This window comes from Anarrhichthys ocellatus, unplaced genomic scaffold, assembly GCF_004355925.1.
Source record: "Anarrhichthys ocellatus isolate YVR2014 unplaced genomic scaffold, GSC_Weel_1.0 scaffold42, whole genome shotgun sequence".
Taxonomy (NCBI): domain Eukaryota; kingdom Metazoa; phylum Chordata; class Actinopteri; order Perciformes; family Anarhichadidae; genus Anarrhichthys; species Anarrhichthys ocellatus.
This window is the reverse complement of record NW_022280072.1, coordinates 3507079-3520418: the sequence shown is the minus strand read 5'-3', so window position 1 is coordinate 3520418 and position 13340 is coordinate 3507079. Positions and strand designations below refer to the sequence as shown.

The window sequence follows — 13340 nt, the reverse complement described above, 5'->3', positions numbered from 1 at the left end:
TATATATATATATATATGTGTATATATATATGTATATATGTATATATATATATATATATGTGTATATATATATATGTATATGTGTATTATATTATACAGAATATTATTATATGATATATATATTATACTGAATTCCCTGTGAGGGTGACTAAAATAAGATGTCCTGACGTGTTTATCAAACTTTTATTTACTGCTTTTTTTCATGTTGGAATAAAGGTTAAATATTTAACTGTAAAGTAGTAATGCGTGTTTGATACCTTAATTTTTTTGCATTAAATCATTCTGGGATGTGGCACAGCCCTACCTAGAACATGTTCCACCAGCCGCCACTGATGGAAGCCCTGAGAGGCAAGTGAGAAAAGGGGGAGAGTTCCGCCAGGATAAGTTACTATTTTTCATCTGTGAAAACGTGTGTGTGTGTGTGTGTGTGTATGTTTTAGGTATGTTTGTATGAGTGTATGTATATTTGTAACTGATAAAGAAGAGACAGAAGAGAGAGGGACGACTCAGCAAATAATAATGATAAACTAAATACTAATGACGATAATAATAATAAATAGTAAATAAGTTGCCATCTGTTGATCCCTTTCCATAGACCTTCCAATTTTTGAATTAGAATTTTTTTTTAAAGCTTTTCAAAACACTTTTGCTGATCTGGGGGCACATATTCCCTCGAATTACAGTGGAATTTAATTTAACATGTTATAAAACACTGACCTCAGATCAGTGTTTTTACTGTGGTCTCATGAGCCGCCATGAGAACGAATCCCGCTGCTTTTATTTCCAAGACCCGCCTTTTGTAGCCAGTTGAGGTGGAAACGATTGGTTCGGGTTAGAAAATATATTCAGAATCAGGATAGCCCATTGGTCAGCACATAGGACTTGGAACGAATCAGGTTACCGGCACCTCGACGACGCGTGTTACGCCTGGCCAATCGTAGCGCTTGAATGTGGCACGGGGCGGGTCTTGTGAAGACTTTGCCACGCCCCCTTGTTCTATTGTATCTGCGGCTGCGCACATGACGCACTGAGCTTCAGTGTGTAAAAGATGGCTCCCTTTCCAGACGAGGTGGATGTTTTTACTGGCCCACACTGGCGAATGAAGCAGCTGGTGGGCTTATACTGCGAAAAGGTGTGTAGGAATAAAAGTCGTTCGTAAATTTGGAGTTAAAAAAAGGAATATATGACGGTGTATGTGTGGCCAGCGGACGGCTGAACGTCAGCTAGCTTGTGTCCGTAGCATTCAGCTAACGCCTGCTAACTGGTTTTAGCTAGCTTAACTAACTGTCTTCAGAGATACCTTGTTGTGCAACATGACTTAAAGCGTCACAACACGGATTCTAGTGTTCCCTGAGACTAACAGTGTAAAAAAACATTGGAAATGTACGAGCTGTCTGTAAAAACTAAAAATAAAATAGAGTGAGATTAAGATAAACTGAGTTAGCGACACTAGCTAGCATCGCCAAAACATCCACTGCTCATATTATATATTATAGTTTTACAGTTTTTAATGCACCAGCAAGCATTTTCATATCTGTCACTGTCAATATAATTACTAGACACTGTATATATAGTGTGTAAACATTTATATATATATATTGTACATGACCATACAGTTCATTTAAGTTAGTGTTTGTATAGTTTACAACTGACAGAACACTTGACTTTTATTAGATGTTTTGTTTGTATTTTATTGTTGGTCTTTACCTCTTTTTACATATATTGATATGGTATATATACACCTATTGTTTCATATACTTGTGTCCACAATAGTGCTGTCTATTTATTATTCGTTTGTTCAGCTTTGTTTTCCTTGTTCCGAGCTGTCGTTCTGTGTCTGTGTACATTGAGATCAATGCTAAAGACCAGAGTCGCGTTACTTGTATGTACAAACATACAAGGAACAATAACAGAATAACAAAGTCAGAATCAATAACAGTGATTCTGATAATACATGGCCGGTGTGTTAATGATTTGATCTTTAAAAGGATATTAGTATAAACACAAATGATGTTACATTGTGTTATGAATGATTATTTCTTTGTTGTTTTTTCCCACAGCTGTCTAAAACCAACTTCTCCAACAACAAAGATTTCCGCTCGTTTCTTCAGTCGCTGTGCGCCACCTTTAAGGAGTTCAAGATGCACGAACAAATTGAGAATGAGTACATTATCGGCCTGTTGCAGCAGCGCTGCTGCACTGTGTACAACGTGCACTCTGACAACAAGCTCTCAGAGATGTTGTCCCTCTTTGAAAAAGGGTTGCACAACGTCAAGGTAAATGTGCATCACTGCTTTACAGAATAGTTTATTGTTCTGCATCTAGACTTTACTTGGAGGGAAACACGTGCATGAGTTCTGCAGAGCTCAGCTGATAGTTGATGCTCAATGGTGGGGTAACACTCTGTCATTAGAGTAACTATTATGTTGGCCACACAAAGATTGCAGAACCAACAACAATTGTTATTTTTCATCTATACAAGTTAAATGTAAATATAGGAAATTAATGTGTATCTTTTAAAACGTAGAGTAATTTATTTTAAAGCTATTTTGCAAATTGTATCCGTTTTCATCAAACTATTCAAAAGAGAGTTTTTGTCATTATTGTAAGGGGTTATAAACTTGAGGTTTTATTTATTAGAAAAGGTCCAGATGCATAAAGAAGGCTGAATTGTAATAAAAGCGTTTGGGTGTTGGGTTTTTGTGATCTGCTTAACAAGAGAGAAGACTTATTGTTCTCTCTCTCGGGGCTTTCCAGAATGATGCAATTGTGTAAATCTTCACTTCCACTTTGTCCCGGCCAGTGTTGAAATAGTCGCAATTTTTTTATGTAGTTGGAAGACCGTATTTTGACTTTTCCTCAGTTGTTAAAGAGACTTTTGCCGAATATTCAACTTGAAAAGGTTGTAGACATAATGACCATGTGACCATGTCTAGCGGGTTGATTTAACTGATGGATGTTGTAGACAGGATTGCATGAATTAATAATTGTTGTGTGTTTTAGAGTGAATACGAGCAGCTTAACTATGCCCGGCAGCTGAAGGAGCGACTAGAAGCTTTCACACAAGACTTTCTGCCCCACATGAAGGAAGAAGAAGAGGTGAGATGTTCACATTTATTCTTGTTGTTAATGCAAATATCTTTTAATTCATTTATTCCCCAAAGAATGGGTAAGACTAAATTGTGTTCCTAAACAACAAATGTAAGAACATGTGCTCACACCGTCGGTGACTTTCACAGCAGCAAGCTGTTTATTAACTGAGGAGGTTCGTTGCAGGTGTTTCAGCCGATGCTGATGCAGTACTTCACCTACGAGGAGCTCAAGGACATCAAGAAGCAGGTGATAGCGCAGCACTGCAGCCAAAACCAGTGGGACTGTGCTGCTGAGGTGCTGAAGGGCTTCAGTCTGTGGAGTCAGGCAGAGGAGCTGCAAAAGGCCTTTAAATATGCCGACCACGAGAAGACCGATTATGGTGAGTGAACGTGTTCCTTAAGGTTATTTTTATGGTAGAAGTCATAAGTAGTTAGAAGGAATGCTTCATGTTTGTCATACCAGGAGCTGTTGAGTTGAGTTCAGCTGATCACTATCTGCTCACAGCCGATACAGGACTGACTAGTTCTCCCAGTGTTACTGTGTGCAGCAGGCCTCCAAGTCTGTCTGTCACACTGACAATGGTTCACACATTTGATCCTTAATTGTCTTTAATTAATGAGCTGTGTGCCTCACTGCATGGAAGAGACTGGGATCATTCTTCTATGTGTAAAGAAACTTTAGGCTGGACTTAAACATTACTTTCATAACTTTGTAAAACAAAATGTAAAACATAGAAATAAATGCACAGAATTTAAATGTATTATAATAACGGTTTCTGATACCAAGTCGGCCTATTGTCACCGATATCTGTCTCGGTATCGGTGTAAACTCTTCTCTAATGAAAGCAGCTAGCAGCATTAGCTCCAATAGGCGCTAAATCTCAAGGAAAGTCGCCAAGTCATGAGCACCGAGGCTGCCACGTGGCTGCTGTCAGCACTCACAGCTGTTAAGATAAAAGCTGGTGGAGGACAGAATACGTGCAGGGAGACACGCCGGCGGCCACAGGAAGCAGAGCTTCTTCTTCTCTTTATTTATTCAGGGTTCTCATGCATCCTGGGAAAACCTGGAAAACAGTTGACCAATATTCAATTCACTGGAAACGCATAAAATGAGAGAGAAAAAGAAATGTCCTGAAAGATATTCTCCTATTTTACTTGAGCTGAGAAGGATGTACTCGTCCATCAGAGCTCCCCAAACGGATTACACTGCCGTCTGAAAGAGCTTCTTTATGTGGAGGATCATATCAATGTTAGTTTGTGGACGACAGTATTTTAAATAGGCTGCTCTCGGTTATGTTGCTGAGAACGCTGTGAACGTCACATGGAACATGTTTTACAAAGTCTATTGTTGCTTTTACAGCCCTGGCTGTGCAATAGACTTTTTATCACAGCAGACAGTTTGATTTTAGGAGAAGTCTAATCAATCATAAACGATGCTGCATCCTATTTAAGTGTCGCAGTAAAGCTTTGTTTATACTCGAGCATGTAGCAGTGCCAAACTATGAGTCATCAGTTTCATGAGAGGATGAACTGTTAGTTTCAGTATTTGAGTCGGTTAAAGGCGACGCTGTTTTGTCCTCTTCAGACCTGGAAAAGAACAAGAACCCTTCAGCCCACATCTCCCAGCTTCCTGCTGAAATCATGCTGAGGCTCTTCCACTATTTGAGCCCTGAAGATCTGAGTCGCTGTAGTCAAGTGTGCAGCTCCTGGTCCGATCTGGCAAAGACCGGCTCCCTGTGGAGACACCTGTACCCTGTACGCTGGGCCAGAGGTAGGCCGCTCATTACCTCACGAAGCTTCACGCTCCCTGCAAAAGTAAATACTTCATTGCATTGATTTTAGTCCGTCATGGCGCTGAATGTTTTTTTGCCTCTCTTCTGTAGGTGATTATTATACTGGCCCCCCTGGGGTCCTGGACCAGGAGCCAGATGAGGAGTGGGTGACGAGTCGGCAGAAAGAGGGTCGGGCCTATCAGGAGTGGGACGAGGACGCTGATGTCGATGAGTCTGGTAAGGAAAGAAAAAGGTAGAATAATATAAAGAATGGGCCGTTAGCTTCAAACCCTTCAACCTGCCTTTGGCTTTTTTTTTTAACTGCCACCTAAAAAAGTACTAAAATGTGTCTTTAACACTCTTATCAAATGGCTTTAGCTGGGTGGGTTTGACATTTTTAATATTTGTTTAGGGTGATAACATCTGGCTGTGTTTGCTCTCCAGCCAGGGCTCTCCACATTCACTCACACGCTCCTGTGATGAATTCAGTCACCTCTTAAGGCCGTCGGGTCTGGTGAGAATAAAGCTGAGTTCATACTCACCGTAGTGGAGGATAAATGACGGGATCACGGCCGGCGTGGAGACTCCACAAGTGGTCGTGCACACTTTTTGTATAACTTGTTGCCTGATCACGTGAAAACCCTATTTACGTCTGAGGATCATACAAAGATGGTCAGTTCGTTTTTAGAAGTTGTAGAAACACGAGGTGTTAAAAATCTACATTTGAGTAAATATTTATCAGCTAAATCAAATAGTTTACAGGATCTTCAAACATAGTTTGTTTATAATACATCTAATACTTGACTTCTTTCTTTACAGGGTTTGTATAAAGACAGCAACGTAGTCCATAAATATGAGATATGAGTGTACAGATGATTCCAATCCCTCCTCATCATCGGTTACTCTCGTTGTCTTCTTGCTTCTTCGCAGTCCATTTTGTTTGGACGCGTTTCGGAGAATAAAGTAACGAACATCGCACAGAGCAGAAACGCTGTCTGCTGTCTGCAGAGGCGAGAGTATAAGCGAAGCTTCATCTCTGTTGCCGTATTCCATTTCTTTGTCTCAAAAGAAATAAACATCCCTTCTTTTATAACCTCTCCAGACCGAGTCCCCGAGACAAAGGTCTTAAGAGGCTGACCTCAAATTTGATGCTAACGTTGGCTGTTGTGGCTAGCCTTGTTCTGTAACCCAACGTTACCAAGAGCTTCTCGGCTACATTACCGTCTCCATCGTATCCCAGCTGCTGGTCCGTCTCACACTTCATCTGGTTGTTGAGGTAGTCGTGTTTCTGGTCACCACATTAATGAGACGTTCCCCCATTTTGGCAGCAAGCTACCTGTAACAAAGGTTTCATGAGTTCTACATCTGACCTGAATAAACTGTCCATGTTCCTGTTCCTCGTCTCTTCAGATGGGTCTAAACGAGGCTCCCTGGCTATCGACACCGCTCAGCGAGAGAAGAGGCTTCTGAACGGGATCATCCAGAACCTCCTTCCAGCCGTGGGGCTGTCTGTGAAGTCCATCGTTCTGGCCTACAGTTCTACGGTCTCCAGTAAAATGGTATGCAGCGCAAAATCTTTATTTTGACTTAGTAATCGGACGTTATGAAGATTGTGTCTGAGCTGTGATACTTTTGTCCTTTTCTTTCAGGTGCGCCAGATCCTCAATCTCTGCCCCAACATTACTCACCTGGACCTGACCCAGACGGATGTCACCGATTGTGCGTTTGACAGGTAAATATTAAAGGTCAACCCGGTCGATTCAGTTTTCTTATGTACGATAAACTCCTCACCGTGTTCTCCCTCTTTCAGCTGGTCGTCTCTCGGAGCTTGTCTCTATCTGGAGCACCTGGATCTGTCGGGGTGTGAGAAGATCACGGACTACACCACGAAGAAGCTGTCCGTCGGTCTGGGCGACCTCACGTCCTCCACCTGCTTTGACCAGCGCTCAGACCGGCGGGCCAAGCTCCTCAAGAGTTCCTCGATCCCCATCACGCTCACGGAAGAGAGGAACCTGCACCCGGCCAGGCACCAGCGGCAGGCCATCATTTTCAAGCCAGGGACGGAGCGCTGGGGCGCCGCCGGCACCCCGACGCAAGTGTGGGTCCTGGACCCCTCGGACCTCGCCGACATCGAGGACACCGCTGAGTGGAGCCGCCGTGGTGGGCTGTCTCTTCCCGTGGCGGAGAGCTTCGTGGAGGCGCAGCTCGCGGGGAGCTCTTGCTGTTGCAGGAGGCGCGGGCACAGGACGGGCCCAAACGCCTCTTTCTTGCATCAGCAGTACGCCAGTATGTCGGGGGAGATGCTCTGCGGTCACTCCACCTGCTGCACCGGCGACACGGCCCTCAGGACTTTTGCCGGGCCTCGGTGCGAGTCGGGCTCCACCAGGAGCGGCTCCGCAGAGTTTCGGACTAAATGCTCCTCTTTTGGGGGCCTGCGGTGCCCCGAGCGGGAAAACAGGACTGACCGGTCGGAGGCAAAACGCTCACTGAGGTTTCTCAGTTTCTCCGGATGTTATCAAGTCACAGACCTGGGCTTGAGGTAAAGATCTCTCACACACACACACACACACATCATTTAACATAGAGGTTAGTATCTTCAGACACCGATGTGATGCACTCAGATGAATGACACCTGAAAAACAACATCGTGTAGTTATTTTCAGTGCCAGCCGATAACAGAAGGTGGTGCAGTGACTAAACTTGTGTGGGTCATTTGTTCCACTTATCTGATGAGTTACGAGTGTTTGTTCACAATAAATCAAATGTAAAAGAAGAAATGCAGGCCGTCATTCAGTTATTATCACCGTAATACAGATTATTAGAGAAAGCCGTTGTGCAGAACATTTGCTATAGTCAACAGTTTTTCCTCTATTATGTTCAGACTGCATTATCAGTGTGTGTGCACGTTGCTGTATCTGTAACCAGGCTGCACTGTGTGTGTTTCAGGGCTCTGTCGCAGCGTGGAGGGCTTCCTTTCCTGGAGCATCTCAACCTGTCCGGCTGCCTCTTCATCACTGAGGCGGGGCTGCAGGAGCTGGTGTCGGCCTGTCCGTCCCTCAACGACGAGCACTTCTATTACTGCGACAACATCAACGGTAACAAGTGAAACTGTAGCAAACTGCACCGCGTACACAGTCGGAGGTTTTAGCTCACATCGTCTGACGCAGCGACTCCCAAACTGGTTCCTAAAGAGTGATTTATTTTAGCCACAGATGAAGCCGCCACGCCGTGAAAATGATGTAATCACGACTTGACCGAGGTTTTCAGACTTGCTTTTACAAAGAAGGCCAATTAGTTTTTATAAGCTTTAGAAACAGGAAGTCTTAAAAATCTTCATTTGTGTCATGATGTCAGATGTATACGCCAGACACCGTATACATCTCTGGTAGACCTGTCAATCACCGTGTAGCCCCGCCCTAAAACATCCCCTGCTTTATGGTCTGTGTGACTCTAAATGGACCATAATGTACTAAATGAACATCATGCTGTATTGAAGAAGACTTGAAACTAGAGATTGAGACCATAAACTCATGTTTACAATGTTTACTGAGGTAATAAATCAAGAGAGAAGTAGAGTCATTTTCTCATAGACTTCTATACAACCAGAGGAGTCGCCCCCTGGTGGACACTAGAGAGAATGCAGCTTTAAGACATGAAGCTTTGACTTCACTCGGCAGAACCAGAGGTTACCGTCTGGGAATAATATGTACTTTTTGGGGTGAACTGTCCCTTTAAACATGTGAATGTGAGTAGATCTATAACAATGTGTTCCAGCTGTAACAAACGATCACTAACTCACCTGCATAGTGTCTTAGTGTAAGGAGCAGGTGCTACTGAGGTGGAAGGTAAGTAGGCATTACAGTAGCTGCTATGACGCCGTCAGTATTCACTTCATTTTATGTATTTGTTATGAATATAATGATTGATATTTTTATCTTTCCGGTATTGTTCATGTGTCCTGTAGCTTGTAGTTCCGTAGGTGACCACTGTGTGGTGTTTCTCTGCAGGTCCTCATGCAGACACGGCCAGCGGCTGCCAGAACCTGCAGTGTGGTTTCAGGGCCTGCTGTCGCTCCGGAGAGTGATCCGCCCGGCAACACTCTCCTGAAAACAAAACAAAAAGATAAATATCACGTCTCCTTTTTTATGCACTTTATCCTGGAATACCGGTTTATGTATTTCATGTCACTTCAAAACAAAATGTTTCTGGATGAAACGTTTTTTGTTGCTCCTGTTATTTCCATCTATATTAAATGGAAATAATCTTTTTAGGAAAGGAAAACACAAAAGGGGTGACGATGGATTTGAAGTGTCTGAACATTTTGTATATACGTCTTCTTCTCCTGCTGTGTGTTTAGTTGATCCGTTTATAATATCAGCAAAGTGTAGACCGACATCTTCATCATCAGTTAAACACGCTGTCACTTATTGGAGAGCAGGATGTACAGATATGAGAACTGCTACACGAGTGTATTCTTAAACTTTGTGAAACCAGATGTTCACTCTCACCAAAACAAGCTCTTTCTTCTTCATGAACTCCAATGTTTAATAAACGGACCAATGTTCACCTGAGAGGGACTTGAGCTCATCACTGAGGAGCTTCTAGAAGATTCAGAACGATTCCCTTCAGATTGAGAGAAGCTCGCACTGGTTTCAGGAGATCGTACTTCATCTTCTCTGCAGCAGAAATGTATTTTGTGCATGAAGAGTTCTGTTGGAGATTCATAAACGGAACAATAAAGAAGTGTCGTGGGGTTAAAAGCTCTGTTGTTTATTGTTATTAATACTTTTGTGAACAATTCACCGATGTAGAAATGTGACATTTTATTGTCTTAAAATACATATATTTGCATAACACGACATTAATTATTAATGTAAAGACTTTGTACTGGTTGTTCATTTTGAACTGATTTTAGGATTTATCTTACCAGTGTTATATTTTAGTGTACGGTCTATCTACATATTCACTGCTCTGCTCTCCCGTATGTACGGAAGCCCTGAGAGGACAAGAGAGCACAATATCTGGAAATCCTTTTTCTAAATCTGATCTAAAGAGTTTTCTCTGCCGTGTTTATGAGTGACGGGATATTCTAAGTTCCTTCATTTGTATCTTAAACACTCATATTAGTTTTCTTGTCTAAACTCTGCAGTTGGTTGTTCTCTGAATACCAAAACATTCCAGAATAAAGTGCTTTATACAACATGCTTATTAAATATGTATAAAAACAAGTACAAATAAATGAGATTATCGTCATAAAATAGTGCAAATTAAAAAAGGGATAAAAGATAACATAAATATTTAATAAAATATTATAGATTTGACTAATTGCAAAATTAATGAACTGAATGTAATCAGGAATGTAGTAAATATATATTTACAGTGATAAGAATAATGTATACATATATTTTTTAAATATATATATATATATGTAATATATATATTATATATATGTATATACATACATATATATGTATATATTTCTGAGGTATAAACATTTGTGAAACAATAAGTAAAAGTATATAAAGTGTATTTGGAGCAAAGGTTTCTGTGGTCGCTGCATTTCAACGATTGGCTTGTGGTTGCTATGGGAAATGTCCAGGCAACAGTTAGGGGGTGGAGACTAACGGCCCGTCATTCACCGTGAAAGATGACGGACAGCCGCATAAACCAATCCACGGTCGAGGAATATGAAGGCGGCCAATGAAACACGCAGCAGAAAAAAATCACCTCGTAGTTAGGTAGAGAGCGCAAAGGGCAGTCGCAAGTTACCAGAATCTCTGCGAGACAGCAGCGAAAAAACAGACTAATGGTAAGCTAAGTATTTACATATACATAACATGTATTAACCGTGAACTACCGAAGTGAGCTCCTTTAATTATGTTACTCTGTGTTGCGGTCACTGACAGGACGTATATTTTACGTAGGGGGGTCTAGTGTTAGCCGCTAATGTAACGGTAACGTTAGCTATGTTGCTAACAGGTAACGTTAGCTATGTTGCTAACAGTTAGCTATATGGTGTGTTGTCCTCTTTGAATCAGAACCAGAACTGTTTAATTGCCAAAGTATGTTGCACATACAAGGAATTTGACCTGGTGGAAGGTATATAACATTAACATTGAACAATCAACACAGTGCAAAAAATAGAAACATATTAAAATGTACAATAAAATATAGTGCCCAAACAAACAGAAAACAGTACTATAAACAAGTATAATGTAAGTGTAATGTAAAAGTGTCACGTGTATTTATATATAGAGACATAGAAGGGATGTGCAGAGGAGTGTGAATGTGTATTTACAAGACGACACACAAGATTACTTTAAATAAATAAATAAATAAATAGATGGATGGATACATACATGCATACATACATTACTACTACTACTACCACCAACACCAACACTGAACCCTCAGCTTTCTGATCAACCCCTGACCAACATGTTCTCTTTGCAGACCCGGCATGAGGAGCCAGTCCTTCCACTAACATGGACAAGTACGAAAAGGTGAAGAAAATTGGCGAAGGTTCATTCGGAAAGGCCATCCTCGTCAGATCCAAACAGGATGGACACCAATATGTCATCAAGGAGATCGGCATATCTGCAGTAAGCTGCTAATGTTACACAAGCTCCACACGTCACCATTAATGTGAACTCTCTAATGCTTCCTTTTCTCCTTCTCTGGTCCTTTTCTTGTGACAGATGTCCAGTAAAGAAACGCAGGAGTCTCGGAAAGAGGTTGCCGTTCTTGCCAACATGAGTCATCCCAACATCGTCCAGTACAAAGAGTCTTTTGAAGGTATTCACGCGATCCAGAGATCTCAGCCTTGAGCTGAGAGAAGCACAGACGTAACCTCCTGTGATTGTATCCCGATGGACACAACATGAGGTGTTTACCATGACTTCTCTGAATGTCTTCTAACACGTTTCTTTAGAGGGGGGCTGCCTGTATATTGTGATGGATTACTGTGAGGGCGGAGACCTCTTCAAGAAGATCAACTCTCAGAAAGGAGTGCTGTTCTCAGAGGAGCAGGTAAGCCTCTCATATTCTTCACATATCATATTAACTAATGCTGCTCCATATCTTTGTATTAAGACCCTTTTAATGTCTGCTTTCCTTTGGGTTGTTCAGCCATTAGAATTCTAAAAGATGTCGATAGGAAGTTGATCCTGTATGATGCTGTTTCCCCATCTTCTCCCCGCCCCAGATCATGGACTGGTTTGTGCAGATTTGCCTGGCGCTGAAGCACGTGCATGATCGAAAGATCCTCCACAGGGACATCAAGTCACAGGTACTTCTTCCTTTAGACCTCCAGATCTTCCCTCCTAACTCGCTCATCTGTCCTGTATTTACACGTCTTTTCATAACGTCCACGTAGAACATATTTCTGACAAAGAATGGGACGGTGCAGCTTGGAGACTTTGGGATCGCAAGAGTGCTGAACAGGTGTGTGTGATATGTCATCTGAATAGATTCACAAGTCTCTATAAAGATTTGTGAACAGTAAAACATAATGCTATCGATTCTCTTTTAATTTCTCAGCACGGTAGAACTGGCGAGAACGTGTATCGGCACGCCGTACTACCTGTCACCAGAGATCTGTGAGAACAAACCGTACAACAACAAAAGGTACTGATGATGTATGTTGTTTTTCATGTTTGTGGTGTGAATGAATATTTATTAGAAACACACCAAACTGAGTGGTGCGTGATGAGGACGTTGTCTTCGGGGGATGTAAAGGTCTCGTGTCGCCTCTTTATTGAGTGAAGCTGCTCGTCTGTCGCTGCAGCAGGATGTCGGTATTGATTTCCTCTTTAACTAGTTTAAGTGTGCATGACATTTAATCCACTTTAGTTCCAACCGATGAAGTCAATTCAGCAGAAACTCAACGTCCTGTGATTAGTTTTCTCAGCGAACAAATGCGTTTTCTTTCTCCATTTCAGGGGAGACAAAAATGTATTAATAGATATTACAATAAAATGTCCACAGTTGTTTACTTGCATTATTTTTTGAATTACTAGTTTTCTGAAAATGTATTTTAAATATCTAATTATATATGAGCTCATTTAGATCCATTTCCAGAACATAAATCTGAATGTTAGTAAAAGCAGGTTCACTGTTCTTGTTTCATGTTGTTGACATATTAGAGTCAAAGGTTTTTACATTTATGATATCTCTTTATATCACTCCATCAACCAGAAAATACTGTCAACAGCCACAAATACATCCTTGTTCTCCATGTTGTATTAATAAATGTATAAATGAGTGTGTGAGTGGTGTGTGAACTAACCCCTCTGTGTGAACCTTCAGCACACAGAGAGGAATGAACGAGTGAAGTTTGGTGAATGTAAGAGCTGCTGAAGTGGAGATTTATCATCAGAGTCTGAGAACAAACTCATTTAGAGGAAACGTCCTTTAAAGAGACGTTTAGTTCCATTACAGACATTTAGAGACTCTACAGGTGAACACATGAACTCAT

The 13340-nt window shown here is 41.6% G+C and overlaps 2 protein-coding genes across 5 annotated transcripts in view; both read left to right on the top strand.

Moving 5' to 3' along the window:
• Window positions 1-1027: 1027 nt before the first annotated feature.
• fbxl5 (F-box and leucine-rich repeat protein 5) lies at window positions 1028-9628 on the top strand. 2 transcript variants are annotated; one of them, XM_031868516.1, is made up of 12 exons: window positions 1028-1132; window positions 2061-2276; window positions 3004-3099; window positions 3277-3472; window positions 4678-4863; window positions 4976-5101; window positions 6275-6423; window positions 6514-6596; window positions 6675-7001; window positions 7257-7403; window positions 7811-7959; window positions 8872-9628. In XM_031868516.1, the coding sequence occupies exons 1-12, from the start codon at window positions 1049-1051 to the stop codon at window positions 8946-8948; spliced, it is 1836 nt and encodes a 611-aa protein (XP_031724376.1). In that variant the 5' UTR covers window positions 1028-1048; the 3' UTR covers window positions 8949-9628. The 2 variants fall into 2 exon arrangements, with proteins under 2 accessions (XP_031724376.1, XP_031724375.1); XM_031868515.1 differs by having other exon boundaries at window positions 6675-7403.
• Window positions 9629-10382: 754 nt separating this feature from the next.
• The window catches only part of nek1 (NIMA-related kinase 1), a 19299-nt gene continuing 16341 nt past the window's right edge, over window positions 10383-13340 (top strand). For all 3 annotated transcript variants that reach the window (XM_031868409.1, XM_031868410.1, XM_031868411.1), the window contains exons 1-7: window positions 10383-10673; window positions 11318-11466; window positions 11563-11659; window positions 11796-11893; window positions 12069-12152; window positions 12240-12307; window positions 12404-12490. In XM_031868409.1, the coding sequence (XP_031724269.1) occupies window positions 11350-11466; window positions 11563-11659; window positions 11796-11893; window positions 12069-12152; window positions 12240-12307; window positions 12404-12490 (551 nt within the window). In that variant the 5' untranslated portion in view covers window positions 10383-10673; window positions 11318-11349. The remainder of the gene's footprint in view (window positions 10674-11317; window positions 11467-11562; window positions 11660-11795; window positions 11894-12068; window positions 12153-12239; window positions 12308-12403; window positions 12491-13340) is intronic.

Bases quoted from the DNA above. Each gene is read 5' to 3' on its own strand.
- fbxl5 (XM_031868515.1), top strand. From the start codon at position 1,049: ATGGCTCCCTTTCCAGACGAGGTGGATGTTTTTACTGGCCCACACTGG. The intron at 6,597-6,674 runs GTAAATATTAAA...TCCCTCTTTCAG, and splicing joins ACCGATTGTGCGTTTGACAG to CTGGTCGTCTCTCGGAGCTT. The intron at 7,960-8,871 runs GTAACAAGTGAA...GTTTCTCTGCAG, and splicing joins TTACTGCGACAACATCAACG to GTCCTCATGCAGACACGGCC.